The sequence below is a fragment of the Wyeomyia smithii genome, chromosome 3 (genome assembly GCF_029784165.1).
Source record: "Wyeomyia smithii strain HCP4-BCI-WySm-NY-G18 chromosome 3, ASM2978416v1, whole genome shotgun sequence".
In the NCBI taxonomy this organism is placed as follows: Eukaryota; Metazoa; Arthropoda; class Insecta; order Diptera; family Culicidae; genus Wyeomyia; species Wyeomyia smithii.
In genome coordinates this window covers 92,987,476-93,004,415 of record NC_073696.1, presented here as the reverse complement: position 1 = coordinate 93,004,415, position 16,940 = coordinate 92,987,476, and the positions used below count along the sequence as shown (strand labels likewise).

Genomic DNA, 16,940 nt, shown 5'->3' with positions numbered 1-16,940 from the left:
GTCAGCAAGAAGAGCCTGCTGGTGTACCAGGTGACGAAAATTTAATTCCATCGCGATTCGCTCCTGGCAATCATTGCAGGCTGGCATCATGTAGGACCTAATCTGGTCTTCCTTGTTTCGTTGAACACCTGCGCACGCGGCATGGAATCGTAGGGAACACCCCTCACACTTCCATAAGTTCCGGTTGTCCGAAGACCCAAAACCGCACACCACACAGTTCCACTAACTAACGTTGCCATGTTTACAAAAAAAAAGTGTAAACAACGCACAAACTTATTCGCGCGGAGCTTGAGTTGACTTACTGGCACAAAAGCACCTACAAGCGAGAAAAGAATGTAAACAAAAAACAAAAATTTAAATTCGCGCGTGGCCGAGAGCTAATTAAAACACGTCCGTACTGGTTGACGATACACAACTAGCTACTGACAAATCCCCCCCTTAAGCTACTGACAAATCCCCCCCTTATCAAAAAAAATCTTAATCTTGTACGTTGTTCTTTCGTATTCTCTCTCTTTAATAGTCTTCCGCAATCATATCCCATCGTATGAGACAATCCCTATTAAGAGTGAGTGACATGAGCGCACCAAACCAATAGCTCTCTAATTTCTTTTGCTACATGATAGTCATTGGTTCAGGTTACTCTCTATCAACCTGCCGCCCTCATCAGTATTCTCAAAACTAAAATTTTGTATCAAACACCCTCCCCCCACCTCAGAAAGATATCCTGGCCACACTACTGAGCAGCGGTATATACGAAATTAATCTGATTTCAATGTTTTATTATTGCGTGGGTGAGAGCTCCATCGGTCCTATTTTTCTGCAAGCCAACACGAAATGAGATTTATTTTTCGTACATTCGTATTTCTACACACGGAATAAAATCTTTACGCGTTTTACGAAATGATAAGAGTCAATCTTCATGTTCCGATTAAAAGTTTGGTGTTGAAAATCCATTCAGTGGTAATAACATAACATGTGGAAACGTACGTGAATCAACTTAACTAAACTTCAATCGGAAAATCAGCGGCTATCCAAACAGAAGCATGCTTTCTGTTCGCGACGTTCATCCTAGGTTGATGTAGTAAATAGCTCCGCCTTTTTTCAAGTTATTTCATTTCCCCAATTTCGCAAGAAAAAAAAAGGGTATTACAAATGCACGTAACATGAATCTCATTTCGTATTGGAACTGGACCTATGAGGCGTTCAGCCACCCAACAAAATAATACCCCAAGTAACACACGTTGTTATAGAATAGTTGACGTTACCTTGACATCTTGACATTATTCCATGACATCTCTATCACCAGAAAAGCGCAAAAATTGAAGACTAATAGAACAAGTAGGTACCGATACTATATGAAGTATAACAAAACTGCAAGAAAGCAAGCCAACTAGAATGAAGTGGCAAAATACATCTCGAATACTAATACGGCAATGCGCAAATCTGTTGCTATGGTAACTGTTAATCAAGAATGCGCAAATGTGTGCGAAAATTAATTGTTTATAAACTGATGCTAAAAAACCTAAATTAATCCACCTAGCGGTCAGACCCAGCCTTTCTCATTCAAATTTTTATTTGCCTTAATAGATTTACATGAACGCTTCAATCCAATAAATGTATATTCACTCTTTAGGTTCTAAAATATTGATGTTATAATCTATTCATGTAAATATGCAGTCCGGTCTGTTTGTCTGTCTGTCTGTCTGTCTGATCCATATAGGCTCGAAAACTACCGAACCGATCGACGTGAAAATTTGTAGGTAGGGGTTTTTGGTGCCGATAAAGGTTCCTATGATAGTTCGAGACCCCTCCCTCTTCTGGAAGGGATGGGTTTCATACAAATGAAACACAAATTTCTGCACATCTCGAGAACTAATCAACTAAACGGAACCAAATTTGGCAGGTAAATGTTTTTAGTGGTAAAAAATATGTCCATGAAGGTTCGACACCCCTCCCTCTTCTAGAAGGGAGGGGTCCCATACAAATGATACACAAATTTCTGCACATCTCGAGAGCTAACCAACTAAATGGAACCATATTTGGCAGGGTAATGTTTTTAGTGGTAACAAATTTGTTCCATAATCGACCTCAGGCAACATTTTGGATTGTAAGATGGCAAATTCCGGTTTCTGGAAAACAGCCAGAAATGGCCGATTTCCACCAAATATAAAAATATCCGGATCTAGAATGCTACACAGGAGCTAAAATCTTTGAACACATCGCAAGGAATCAATGAATTTCAAAAGTTCAAATAGTACTATACCACATTTAAATTATGTTGAGGCCACATGTATCGATCTAACCAGGTATAGCTTTCAATAGTCTTTGAATTTCTTGTCTTTCCATAACTTTTGCGCCACATATCAAATTGTTATGAAGTTTGTTATTTGTAGGTTTGAGAGATTACTCGTTCGTATGGCACTAGTTATGTTCAAATAAGTCATGTAATCTTTGAGATAATAGACTCTCGTTGTTTTATTAACAATTTGATACATAACAGTTGCTTAAGTTCGATTATAATGAAATGAAATGATATGTGAACGTAAAGGGCAGCCAAAATTTGAAACCACGTGTTCAATCATAATTCATCAGTTAACCCTTAACTAGCCCGCTCATCTGATAATAATATTAATCAAATCGGTTATGTAGTTTCTGAGATAATGATGTTTCGTGATTTTGACATTTCGGTACATTACAAACGAAGTTACAGTCCGATTACAGTAAAATTCAATAGCGTATAATGAGGCAGCTAGACTTTGAATTTAACACTAATTTTGTGGAAATCAGGTCAGCCATCTCTGAGAAAAGTGAGTGAGTCGAAGTAGTCTTCGGAATATGTTCCTTTTCATAGCTGGATTTCACCTTTTTAAACATAACAGGCAAAGTAATAGTTCGATTGCAAAAAAATCAATAGGGTCTTATGGGGCAACTAGACCTTTCATATGGCACTGATTTTGTGGAAATCGGTCCAGCCATCTCTGAGAAAAGTGAGTGAGTCGAAGTAGTCTTCGGAATATGTTCCTTTTCATAGCTGGATTTCACATTTTTAAACATAACAGGCAAAGTAATAGTCCGATTGCAAAACAAATCAATAGGGTCTTATGGGGCAACTAGACCTTCCATTTGACACTGATTTTATGAGAATCGGTTCAGCCATCTCTGAGAAACATGAGTGAGATTAAACAGTCTTCAAAACACGTTTCTTTACATAACTTTAGAACCACAAGTTCAATCTTAATGAAATTCAAAAGTTAAGAGTTTTTCAGGTAGCCCGTTCATTTGAAACCAATTTTATTCAAATCGGTTGTTTAGTTTTCGAGATAATGATGTTTCATGATTTTTACATTTTGATACATAACCTCTAAACTAAAAATCCGATCACAATGAAATTTGATAGAGTCTTATGGAGCAATTAGACCTTTCATTTGCAATCAATTTCATGAAAATCGGTCCAGCCATCTCTGAGAAAAGTGAGTGAGAATAAAAATCTGCACATACACACACACACATACACACACACACACATACAGAAAATGCTCAGCTCGTCGAGCTGAGTCGAGTGATATATGCCATTCGGCCCTTTGGAGCACTTTTATACTTTCGGTATATGTTACTTGGGACGTTACATTGTATTGTAGCTCGGAAAGAAGATTATCAGCTTCTTCTCGTGTCGAATTGAAGCAGGTAGCAGGAGGTGCCATACTGTCAGCCACGTAACATTTTATCACGTTGTAGTCCGTTGCGTATTACAGCTGTACTGCTGAGTGCCAACAAAACTCTTTTCGTACTGACGATTTTTAGGTAATTTTTTTAAGCTCTAATATCCACCAAGTGCTCAAAAAAACAAGGCTTTTTTCATAATTCTTTTTAAAGAACATTTGAGATGTAAGGTATATTAATAAAATAGCGTTGGATTAATCAACTCTTGGAGAATAGAAAAAATATTATTACTACTTTTTTTTATAAAATGGCGGCTGTGCAGCGATTGCTGTAAACCGCTTTTTTTTAAGTTCTTCCGCGGCGAGCGGTAGAAGTCATGCCCAACTCCAACTATAACCAAAACAATTTTCTTTTTCATTATCTACATAAATATCGCTATCGTATGAAGTATAAGTACATTATAAGTACACATGATTATATTTTTAGAATTTTTCTTCGCAAAATGGCAACGGTTTGGAAAAAATTGCTTTTCGACAAAAAAAAAATCGACTGTAAAAATCGACTTTAATTGTTTATAACTTTTGTTGTTGTTAATCAATCGCTAAAATCGTGTGTACTTACTTCACTGCGCCTATCCTCTTTCGCGATATCAGATATGCGATGCTTAGCGACTTTGACGCGGTTGGCGTCCGACCCCACGCAAAACTCAAACTTGTCACTTATATTTAAGTACTTTTGAATATATGTTACTCATGGTTAAAAAGTATAGAAGAACTCAAACAAAGAACGTACACAATGAGAACGGCTGATCGACTATGAAAACGGAAATTGTGAGTAAACACGTGCTGTAGATACGCTGTAACGGTCGAAACTTAATGCAGCGACCTCTATACTTCAAATTTGGAACACGATATCGATCATAGGTAACTTCTACTAGTTTACAAAGCCTCCAAATTGAAAAAAAAAAACACGCATCGCCAAAATAAACGAAAAATGTTATTTTGGAGCATAAAAGTTGTTCGGTAAAAATTTATTCAAACGAATTTTGAGTTGAGATCAGTACTTGGGCGATGAAGAATTTGATTCTAGGATAGTTTTAGCATGATTTAAGCCAATGAAAAAAATGACCCCTCAATAATTTAATGATTCGACCAAATATTACTATATCTTTGAGTTTTTGGGTTAACATTTTTTTTAAATAAAAAACATTTTTTGCCTTATCAAAAGCTGGTCTCGATTTTTTCAATTTCAAAAATTCTGAGTATGTAGAGGACCTGTTAGTTCCTATGCTTTCGTTACTAATCGAATCTCGTTAGATTATTATTTAACCAGATTTACCTTATGTTAATATCTTTAATTTTTGTCAGCAAAGTTTCCAAAATTCAAACTGAGCTGCATAAATAAATTGTGGTAGCTTTGGTTCATTGTTATCTACTTTAATGTTTGGGTGTCTTTATCAATTGGAAAGAAAAAAGCAATGAAATTATCGTAACTATGTTGAAAATGACGGAAGCATTCTCCATTACGTTGTCGATGAAAGTAGTCCCATATTCAGAAAGGTAAACTAGTATTTATGGTGTCGTTTCAAGAGATATAGTCTAAAATATTTTGAATTTGAACAATAACACTGGTCGACAGAATGAAAAAAGTGCATTTCAAAAGCTCAAACAAGAAAAAAAAGAAAGATTATAGCTAATCAACCATTCCTATGAATTATGGTGCCCCTAGCCATTTCCAAACGCGTCAGTCATAGCAATTGCTCGCCGGTTTCGTCGCTTTAACGTTATATTGACGAGAAAACTCATTTAAGTCTGTGAAAAAAAGTTAGTGACTAGGGACACCAAAATTCACAGGAATGGTTGAATAGTTGTTATCCTTCATTTTTCTCTGGTTTGTGCTTTTGGAGTGCACCTGTGTTGACCAGTGTAATGGTGACGTAAATTATCCAAAAAAGTACCCAATGTTTTTGGCAACAAGGAAACCATTGATATAGAGCAAAGAAGAATTCCCCAAAGTTGTGTGAATCTGCACTTTTTCGCGGATTTTTTCTGTAGCTTACATTAATAGCGAATGTTGGAAATGAATCATTTCATGTGTCTGAGTTATTTACAACCTGTCATGTAACAAAACAAGCACAAAAGTCGAATATTATGAACATAGATTTAAAAAGAATGTTAAACACGCAAATGTGTAGAATGTGTTTGCAGGAGTTTTTTAAATAAATTGGTAGTGGTATGTTTTTCTTTTTTTTTTCATGAAATATAATACATCTCTGGGGTTTTAATAAATATTCGCCTATATCGAAAAATTAAGGTTTAAAGTAAGGAACTTTACGTATAGCTTGTAAGCGCAATTAAAGCAATGGAGTCAATGAAACTGAACCGGTCGATAATACATGACCAGCCACAGCCGCCAACTAACCTGCATCCATGTACTTTCCTTTATTACGAACGGTGATTGTCATCATCCTTCAGTATTTGTGGAATTAGCAAGATCTAACAATTCACTTCCCATTTTCCAGCTGATTGCTTTTTCACAGATTTTTTTATCTGTACACAGTTAGAAAAAAGTGCCAAAACTTATGTCCAATCGCATGTAGTAAAAATTCCATAATTTTCCAAGCAAATTTAAATAACATTGCACATAATTTCCAAACAAAATCGTGTTTCACGTCAGAAGCAACTAACATTTTAAGGAAAAAAAACTGTATGTGACGTGTAAAATTCAGAATTTTCACTGTGTAACCAATCATTTCAACACACAGGAGGATAGCTGAGGAACATCTGGCGTTTTCGAAAAGCTAAACTATCCGATCGATGTCGATCTATAAAGCGTCGTGCAAACATAGCAATTCTGGTAGTTTATTTTAGAACGCCCTGTTACGTATATGATTGAATGCAATGATCACAAATAACCCAACAACGCTAAACAATATATTTAGAAATAGACACGTACTGCTGTGAAGGTGTGTGGAAACACCCGGCACCCACATCGTGTTGTGGCGAGTAGGATCATCGAGGCGAAATGTTTCGTCAAGTTTTTTTTTTTTAACTACCCCATTGACGAACCCGCTACATGGTTTGTGTTTTGTTTTCCGCAAAACAGCGACCACTGTAAATAAACACAAAACACCACACATCCGTTGGGAGGTTGTGTGTCAACATAATAATCAAATCGTATCAAACGAAACGGGTTGCAAAGAAAGGCGCAACGCGTTTATCGCGTGACTTTTTTTTTTTAGAAAGAGTAAACGAATGCTTCAATCAAATTGGTTGAAATCTTTTGCAATATACACTCTGTGCATTCTACTGTTATTTAAATTCGAAGATCAAATCAGGACCGATAGCATATGTAAAATTTCACTAAAGCCAGGTATTTATTCCTCCAGGGTAACGTACCGCACCGAGCACCAACGCCACCGGCCATGGCAAACAATCCAGCGTCTAGATTTAGAGTGTCAAGAACTATGCCTTCATGGGTGGTAAATATCAACTTTAATCTCTGTTGAATAGCAGAACATTTTTGAATATTTTTTTACAATTTTCAGACTGATAGTAGCGATCGGGTTGGTCCACCGCCACCAGCGCCACCGATCAACGTCGATCCTGAATACGAAGTCATTGACGTAGCAAATCAACAATATTCCAACGCACCACCTCCGATTCCTTTGAAGTCTCCAGGTATGACTTATTAGCTAGAAAAATGAAACAATGTTTTATAAATGCTTTGACTTTCCACAGACATCAAACGCATGACTGTCCTGAAATGTGATCTTTGTGGATCAGTCACTCCTGCTGTGCGTTGTGTGCAATGTGATCAAAATCTCTTTTGCGCATCCTGCGACGAACGCTACCACCGTCATCCAAAACGCCAAACACACGTAAGAACGGTAAGTAGGTACAGCACTCAAACTTAAATCGAGTCGCATCATTTTATTTAACAACTCGCACCACTTTATCTGTATTCTCACCCTCGAGCATGTCATTCCGACGATATTTCAACACCATTTATGGGACATGTGACTATCCCGAAATAAATGCGTAGTTTCTTCTCGAGTCTGATAGGAAAACAAATTTGGCAAATCGTACTGCATCTGCACATCAAATTGGACTTTCATTCGCTCTGCTCATTTGGCATGTGTAAAATCTGAATGCCGGCTTTCTCATCCCTCCCTGTCAACGTTGTATTTCTCGGAAAGATCCGCATCAGCCCTCCTAAAACTCTAACTTCTCCCTTATTTCACAGCCCGTAGAGTTGCAAAGCCCAACCGCGGTAAAACCCCCGCTGCCGCCGAAAGGTGACGCTGGCACTAGTGGGCCCCTGCCGCCGCCCAGAAGAAACAAACGCCCCGGTAGTTTCATCTTTTCTAGCCCGCTACTGGGACGCAAACAGGATGCGGAACAGGTACGCTGCTGTAGCATGTCTTGAAAACTGCGCTCAGATTTGTTCACATTTTTTCTCTTTCTATTTTCAAATTAATACCCATTCTAAATTCATTGTAAAACTATTCATGAAGCATATTATTTGCCAAATTGCCGCAATTGCAAACGTCTAATGACTGTTTTACTGTAATAGAGGTTTTGTTTGTATCATTCCGTGTAGGATGGAATGCTAAGATAGAAACCTAAACAGGCAAACTAGTTTGCGCACACGAAATAACACGAATAACACAGTTCTTTAGGGCTTTTCTTGAAAAACTAGATTCTAATTATTAAACTTTAACAGCAAAAAAAAAAGATTTTTGCTATTCCTGAAATATACAGTTGAAATAATACTGTCTGTAACGCTTCTATGATTGGACACTAGTCGATTTTTTTTGTCGGATCGCTATACAAAAATCCTTTGAAATATAAGCTTCGTTTGCACTAAATTTGCACGTGTTTTTTTTTTCTATTCTCACTCCCAAATCCATTTTCGCTTAATCGCTACTAACAAACGGTGTAGTTTTGAAAGCATTAGCTGACGCGTTTGTTCTATTCACTCTTTGTTGACTTAAAAATATTGATATTCAGTAACCATTAGATCTTTCTTTCGAAACTCGGTTAAGTGATACAAAGTAATTTGTAGTTTTCAGAAGTGAATGTATAAACGTTAAGTAAGGGCGATTTTGTTTTTCTTGGGAAACATGTTGAATAATCAATCTAATCAATAGGGAATACCAGATCGATGTACACTCGGAAAAATTCATACACTTCGAAATATGAGATAGTGTGACTGAATGAGTTGGGAGTGACGAGACAATCAAACACTAGCACGTACATTGTAAATTGTTATAATTTCTGTTCTAGCCTTCTAACCTCTTAATCAAATTTGAGAAAATCCTTATTTTAACAGCTTTTAACTGCGCAACTAAGTTCTCACGTTTTTTATGAAACTTTATTTTACTATGACTGCAACTTTATCTCGAAAAATAGTTGCTTAAAAAAAATATTCATATTTGAAGCTCTCTATGATTCAAACCATTTTTCGATATCTTCATATGAGCAGAACTAATGATCAGCAAGATGGCACAATATCTGGGTAATATGGTGGTAGAGGTAGGATTACCCATTTGGGCGTTAATATGTAAGTTCTAACAGTTTTTACAGCATGAAGCCGAGGGCTGTCATGTAATATGCATCAATTGAATTCGATACCGTTCCCCAGTGATGGTTTCTTTCGGTTTCAACAGCCACCAAATACACAGCATAACCATTGCAGCGGGCATCGGTCGAGCCGATGACGTAGAAGTATGGCTTTGTTTTCTTCGGGTTCCTGTAATGAATCCATTTTTCATTATACGTCACGATGCGATGAAGAAAACCCTTCCTTTTTGCCGGTACTTCTTTGTTTTTGAATCATCAACGGAGCAAGCTGGTCCTGCGTTTGGCATGGATCCTCATCGAGCAATTCGTCCAATTCAGCGTCTTCTTAGCGGTTTGGCCTTCCTTCACGCGGGCAGTCTGCCACATCGAAACTATCATCTTTAAAGCGAAACCAAAACCAATAAACAACTATAAAATCACTTTACATTCAAGTAACTCACGCTTTCTCAAAATTTAGAGATAATTCAAGATTAACTTTAGAGTCATTTCATACCAAATGACCTATTGTACCTGACTTAATACACAGAGAATTTTCCGCGGGTGGTGACATTTTTCAGACTAAAAAACTAACAAGGCTTATGTATTTTGGCAAACGCAGTGTTATTCAGAAACCTTTAGTTGTATTCAAATGAAAACTTTAGCTGAGTTGTTGGAAATTGATGATGCTTTGTACAAAATTTATTAAAATTGTTTCCACGAAAAAAAATAAACACCTTATTTTTATTAAAGCTTGAAAATATCAAAACTTTTAGTTAACAATTTATGATGGAGAAATTGAAGGAATTTTTCTTTTTAGTCTTTTTAATATAATTTTTTTTGAGAATAATACTGTACCTATGAGTAAACCTCAAAATCTGGTAATTTTAAATCCTAAATCTCTTGGTGATCAATATATTCACTGCAAGCGTGTTGAGATATTTCAACATAAAATATGAAAACTTTGAACTTTTATGAAGATACTTTGGCTTTGTGGATTGTGACTCTCCACTCTCCAGTGAACCATCATCGACATATAGAAATGTATAATCAATATTGCAAAATTCACTCTTAGCCAGCTTAGCCAGAAATAATTCAGTGGTTTTCGTTAAGTTCACACCCCTGAAGAACTCTTCAATAGAAAATATTGCTGGAATAATTCACAGGTAAACAATAACAACTGATAGAGATCATACTTTTTCATGAATCTACGCTTGTTGCTGAATAATCACGAATAACTTACAAAAATGGCGAATAAAATAAAATATCATAAAATAAAATAATTCGATGCTGGGTTCACCGTACAGTTGCGCGACCTCATTCTCCGTTCTTTCTTCGTCTCCACACTCCGTTCTCCAGCACACCGCCAAAGATGGATGGAGCATCCGTCGTTCGAAAATTCCGAACAGGTCCCCTTCAAGCATTGTCCACGTCTCATGCCCGTAGAGAACAACCGGTCTGACGAGCGTTTTGTACAAGGTGCACTTTGCGCGAGGACCATCGAGTCAAGGTACACGAACTCGTCGACTACCTCAAACCCATCACCGTTGATCATTACAACAGTTTATCTACAATCCAATCTTCTCTGCTTCACATTTTAGTCTGATATACTGTACTGCCTCAAATATTCTGCCGACAGTATCCACTCCATCCGCAAAGCAGAACAATTGACCAGTTTCAACGAAAATGGTGTCCCGCGTGCCTATTTCCGCTCGTCTCACAGCACCTTCTAGCGCAATATCGAACAGTAGGCAGAAAAGACCATCACCTTGTCGTAGTCCCCTGCGGGATCTACATGGGTCGCATGGAGCTCCCGAAATCAGGGCCGGCGTCACATTATTTTCCCGAGTGGGTAGTAAGGAATAGGGAAGGTTCATGGGTGACAAAGGCGTAGCCGGGGGGGGGGGGGGGGGATTACGTTCGGATACCTGAACAACATTTTACGAAAAGTCGACTGTGCATCAACAATAAGGTGCCAATGGAATGTTTAAGTGAAATTAGATTTTCGAATTTCGTTCAGTAGTCATGTTTCCCATTAATTTCCCATGGAAGGAAATTATATAGGCTCATTTGCAAAAGTAATTCCACGCCCTTGCGAGTGGCTCTCGAGAGCTTACCGGAACATTCGCCATGGTGGACATGCGTGTAGGAATATTTTTGAGTTCTGTCTTCGTTCTATTTATCAATTCCTCCTCAATTTTCGCGTCAAGATTGTCGAGGTAGGTCTCACGCTTCTGGTTTGTCTAGAAACTCTGAATGGGATGCAGCTGGGGAACGTTGGGTGGGTTGGCCGACCTGGATACCGCATCGATTTTCAGCCGCCAACGATTGCTTCGAGTAGTGGGCCGACACCAGATCCGGCCAGAGCACCGCGTCTTTGCCCCTACGGTATTTCTTGATAAACGACGCAACTTCCGGCAAGCACTTTGTACTATAAATTTCCCCGTTCACGGCCAGTACGGAGCTTCTCGTTAATTGTCAGCCACAGCAGTACCTTTTTTGGGAACTTGGTGTGTGTAATGAATTTCACCTCAGAGATTACTAAAAAGTAAAGTAAAATATGGAGTGCCCTGCCAGTCGTTGTCATCCAGGGTGAGATAGGTCTCGGCGTGGACCACCATCATCACGTCGCGATTCACCGAAAAAATCGACTCGACCATCGAGCAACTCCGAGACCAATGGACGGGACTTCCACTTTCTGATGTCCATGTCCGCCAGGTACTTTTCCCGATCTAGCGTACGCAGCGACCTCCCGATCAAGCGTACGCAGCCATTATGATTAGAGTTTGAGTCAACTTTTTTCTGCTGACTCATGGGTTACTATGATTGATGCTGCATGGGTAGTTTCGTCAGTGCGTGTAAGGGTAAACTCATGAAAAATCGGTCTTTTTTGAGCTTTTTTTTCCAATGCTAACGTTAGGGCTCAACAATTTTGTCTTCTCGAAAAAAGTTTCCATCCAAAATTTGAGCTTAATCGAACTTCTGAGAGGGTTTCACTTACAGTCGTGAAAGTCTTACATTTTGACCAACCTAAAAATACACAAGAGTAGTTCTTGAAGTTTCAGAAATCGATTTTTTATAGCAAATCTCTTAGAAATACATGAAATGTCGAGAACTGATGTTGTTTCATAAAAATTGTTTTTTTTTTAAATCAAAAATTAAATTTCAGGGACATGGAAACTTTTGCGTTGGGAGACTCGAGCCACACCAGAATACACAAGACACACTCCCAGCTCTTTCATCGATCGAAGAACTGTTACTTTGACCGCTTTGAGGCACTACTTCGCAAAGTCCGATTGAGCGCAAATTTGGCATGGGAAATTTTTACGAGAAAACAAAACTTTAGAACTCTATCGTAAATGAAATTCAGAACTCTATCGTAAATGAAACAATTAAAAAAATTTCATTTTCTCTGAGCAACGTTAGAACTGTACATAAGTCTGTAGATTTATAACCTCTCGCTCAACGATATGCATTAAAAAATCTGTCGCTCGCAACAGTACTTTTTTTGGTTTTGTCCGATAGTTCCGTGTGGGTAAGTACCCACATGGATATTTTCCGAGTGGGTACTACTACCCATACTACCCACATGAAACGCCGGCCCTGCCCGAAATCCTTACACAACACTGAAACATCAGTCTGGTAAGCTTCCCGGGGAAGCCTTCTCGTCGAGTATTCTCCATAGCTCTTCACGATTAATCGTGTCATAAGCGGCTTTGAAGTCGATGAAAGATGATGCGTAGGGACTCTGTATTCGCAGCATTTTTGGTGGATCTGCCGCAAGTAAAGATCTGGTCCGTTGTGGACCGACTCTCCATGAAGCCGACCTGGTAACTTTCCACACATCTGTTGGTTAGTGGTGACAGTCGCTGAAAATTATTTGGGATATGACTTTGTAGGCGGCATTCAGGATAGGGATTGCTTGGAAGTTCTCACAATCTAGCTTACCACTCCCCCGGTAGGCATTTCGTTTTCCAAATATTAACAATCAGCCGATGCAGACAAGTGGCCAATTTGCCCGGGCCCATTTTGAGGAGCTCCGCTCCGATACCGTCCTTTCCAGTTGCCTTGTTATTCTTAAGTTGCCGGATAGCATCATTAACTCCGCCTTTCGATAGGGGTGGCACATCTCCACCGCTTGCTGCACCGACAGAGTCTCCTGCGTCGCTGCTCTGGCTGCCTGTACGTCATTCAGATGTTCATCGAAGAGCTGTTTCCATTTTTCGATCACCTCACGATCATCTGTCAAGATGCTCCCATCCTTAACACTGTACGTTGTATTTCTGATAGAAGTTTTGTGTTTCATGAGAGCGATATTGACAGCTGTTGTAGTTCTTCGCACTCCTCCTCCTCCTGGCGGCTCTTTTTTGCTGGAAGAGTTGGATTCGCTTCATCCTAGACTATTTATCAGAAGTTTTGTGATAATTTTAAGTTTCACAAAAAAATTAAGAAAAATTGGTTAGTGGCACTAAAATTCATAGGAATTGTTGAATTAAAACGCGAATGACCCTTACGGTTAAAGCGTCTATAATAAAAAAATGGGAATGGTTGAATAGCTATAATCTTTCTTTTTTTCCGGTTTAAGCTTTTGGAATGGCCTTTTCTTATTTTGTCGACCAGTGCTATAACTTTGTCGAAGACGTCACACCGATCAAAGAAATTTTAAATGTATTTGTAATCCAAAAATTTCCAAGTATTTTTCAATAGCTTCTCAAAAATGAGTCGTGTTTTGAAAAATTTAACACAGAATAGCATCATAAGCCCATAGAAACTTCTATGCAAAGTTTCAGCCAAAGCAAAAATAACAATTTAAAAATATATTAAAAGTGGGTGATTTTTTGTGGAACTGCTCAACTTATATGGTCTTGGTAGCATTTCCGAAGCGCATCGTAAATTTTGTCAGTTTAAGTACACCAACGTATGGGCTTGACACATTAGGAATCCTAAGGAAACCAACTGGAACTTATTCAAAGAACATCTGGTAAGCTCAAGGACATCCTGCCATATAAATGTTCGAACTCCAGTTGAACTGGATATCGCAGCAAGTGACCTACAGCATAAGATCACGGAAGCTTTTGATTCAAACTGTTCGTTAACAAAACGGACAGTCTGCCGTGATGTCCCCTGGTGGAACGAAACTCTTAGCAACTTTCGTCGAGACCCTACACGCCTGTTCAAAAGGGCCAAAATCACGTCCAACTGGGATGCCAAAAGGAGATCCAGAGTCGGATTCAATGAGGACATTCAGACTCTGCCTCAGGCTATACGACTGCAAAAAGCGATACCAAAAGATCACACGAATGGTCTAGGGCAGTTAAAAAGGAGAGTTATGACTGTAACTACCAAAGAAACGCTGCGTGTTCTTATTAACATTCACTATCCTGGCTCGACAGTGACTACCGGGTCGAACGTCGAGGAGCAAGTAACAAAGCCTCGGATCAAGACGCATGACGTCACGTTAGTGTATAATAACAGAATTGGATATAGTTCTGTACTTTTTATCATTCTGGCATATCAAGAATATTACAGGCTTTGTTATTTCTATCTAGATCAGATATATTTGATATTCTGTGACATACGCTTCTCAAGTTGATGGAGAAAATTACGCAGCGAGTTGCTGAAGAATTTGCCCTTGCTTAAGCATCAATATGCCTATCAACACCGCAAATCGCAAACCAAAGTATAGAAAATCATCGACGGCCGGTTCTTCTCAGACATTACAAACGCATTGCCTCTTGAGGACGGTTGGTGCAGCATTCGCACGGCTATCGGGGAGACCGCAACGGCGACACTAGGAGTGGAAGCACCGAGTGGCAGAAACGACTGGTATGACGGGGAGTGCGAGGCAGCGGTGAATGAGAAGAACCGGACCTGGGCGATATACCTGGGCAGGTCAACGAGAGAGAACAAGGCCAATCACAAACGGGCACGGAACGACATGACCACGATTCTCAGACGAAAGAAGCGCCAGTAAGAGGATCGTGAGCATGATGAGCTGGAGCAGCTATACTGTGCCAGTGAAACGCGGAAATTCTATGAGAAGGTAAACCAGTCCCGCAGAGGCTATGTGCCGCAAGCCGACATGTGCAACGACGCGGATGGGAACCTTCCCACGGATGCCAGCGAGGTGGTCGACAGGTGGAAGGAGTACTTCGATGGACACCTGAATGGCGAAACAGTAAACAGAAGCGGAGCAGGAACTTACCTAGGATCACCAGCAGCGGATGACCGAGTACCAGCCCCCGATGTTCATGAAATTCTTTGTGAGATCGGGAAGCTGAAAAACAACAAGCCGGCAGATCCTGTTCCGTCGTCTATCACCTTTAATCAGGAGATTCGAGGGCCAGTACCAAGCGGGTTTCATGGGAGCCCGTGCCACCACGGACCAGATCTTCTCAATCCGACAGATCTTACAGAAATGTCGCGAGTACAACGTGCCCACACATCACATCTTCATTGACTTCACGGCGGCCTATGATACAGTCGATCGAGAACAGCTATGGCAGATCATGCACGACAACGGATTTCCGGATAAACTGACTCGGTTGATCAGAGCCACCATGGCGCAAGTGATGTGCTACGTGCGTATTTCGGGGATACTCTCGAGTCCCTTTGAATCGCGCAGAGGGTTGAGACAAGGTGATGGAGTTTCCTGTTTGCTGTTTAACATCGCCCTTGAGGGTGTGATCCGGAGGGCGGGCATCGACACGAGGGGCACAATTTTCACAAGGTATGTTCAGCTTCTGGGCTTCGCAGATGACTTCGACATCATATCACGTAACTTTGCGACGGCGGAGGAAACTTACGCCCGACTGAAAGCTGGAGCTGGACGGATCGGACTGCGGATAAATGCGTCGAAAACAAAATACATGCGAGCGAGAGGCTCCAAGGAGAACAACATTAGCCTCCCAACTCAAGTCTCTGTAGATGGTGACGAGCTTGAGGTGGTCGATGAGTTCGTTTATTTGGGGTCACTGGTGACCGCCGACAATAACACCAGCAAAGAGATCCAGAGACGCATCCAGGCAGGAAATCGTGCCTACTTTTCACTTCGGAAGACACTTCGATCGAATCGAGTGCGACGACGCAAGAAGTTGACGCTGTACAAAACCCTGATAAGACCGGTAGTCCCCTACGGGATCGAGACAACAACGCTTCTCACGGAGGACCTTAACGCTCTTGGAGTTTTTGAACGGAAGGTGCTACGGACTATCTACGGTGGAGTACAGACGGACGACGGAGAATGGCGACGGCGCATGAACCACGAACTGCACGCGCTGCTTGGAGAGAGTCCCATTGCACACCTGGCGAAAGTTAATAGGTTGCGGTGGGCCGGTCATGTCATAAGGATGCCGGACGGCAACCCCGAGAAATCATTTCTCTCCAGCAACCCTGCCGGCACCAGAAATAGAGGGGCGCATCGTGCACGATGGCTCGACCAGATCGACGAAGACTTGCGGGTGATGAGACGCCTGGGGAACTGGCGAAACACAGCCCAAAACCGAGCAACATGGCGACAAATTCTTGATACAGCACGAGCCACCATGGCTCTCGTCTGATTGGTAAGGTAAGTATCACAAATCTATAGAAACCGCTTTGCATTTTCTAGTGACGAAGATTGAAAAGCCACTGAAATATAAAGAAACAGCGGTCTGCGCTTTTCTTTATATTGAGGGAGCTTTCGATAATACGTCCTTTGCATCAATTCAAACGGCTCTA

At 40.2% G+C, this 16,940-nt stretch overlaps 1 protein-coding gene across 10 annotated transcripts in view; it reads left to right on the top strand.

The window, feature by feature from the left end:
- Positions 1 to 16,940, top strand: part of LOC129732297 (E3 ubiquitin-protein ligase lubel) — a 56,690-nt gene that overhangs the window by 11,900 nt on the left and 27,850 nt on the right. For 9 of the 10 annotated variants that reach the window (XM_055693081.1, XM_055693078.1, XM_055693082.1 and 6 more), the window contains exons 2-5: positions 7,049 to 7,141; positions 7,208 to 7,340; positions 7,401 to 7,549; positions 7,906 to 8,064. In XM_055693081.1, the coding sequence (XP_055549056.1) occupies positions 7,049 to 7,141; positions 7,208 to 7,340; positions 7,401 to 7,549; positions 7,906 to 8,064 (534 nt within the window). The remainder of the gene's footprint in view (positions 1 to 7,048; positions 7,142 to 7,207; positions 7,341 to 7,400; positions 7,550 to 7,905; positions 8,065 to 16,940) is intronic. The other variant, XM_055693076.1, reaches the window with a different exon arrangement.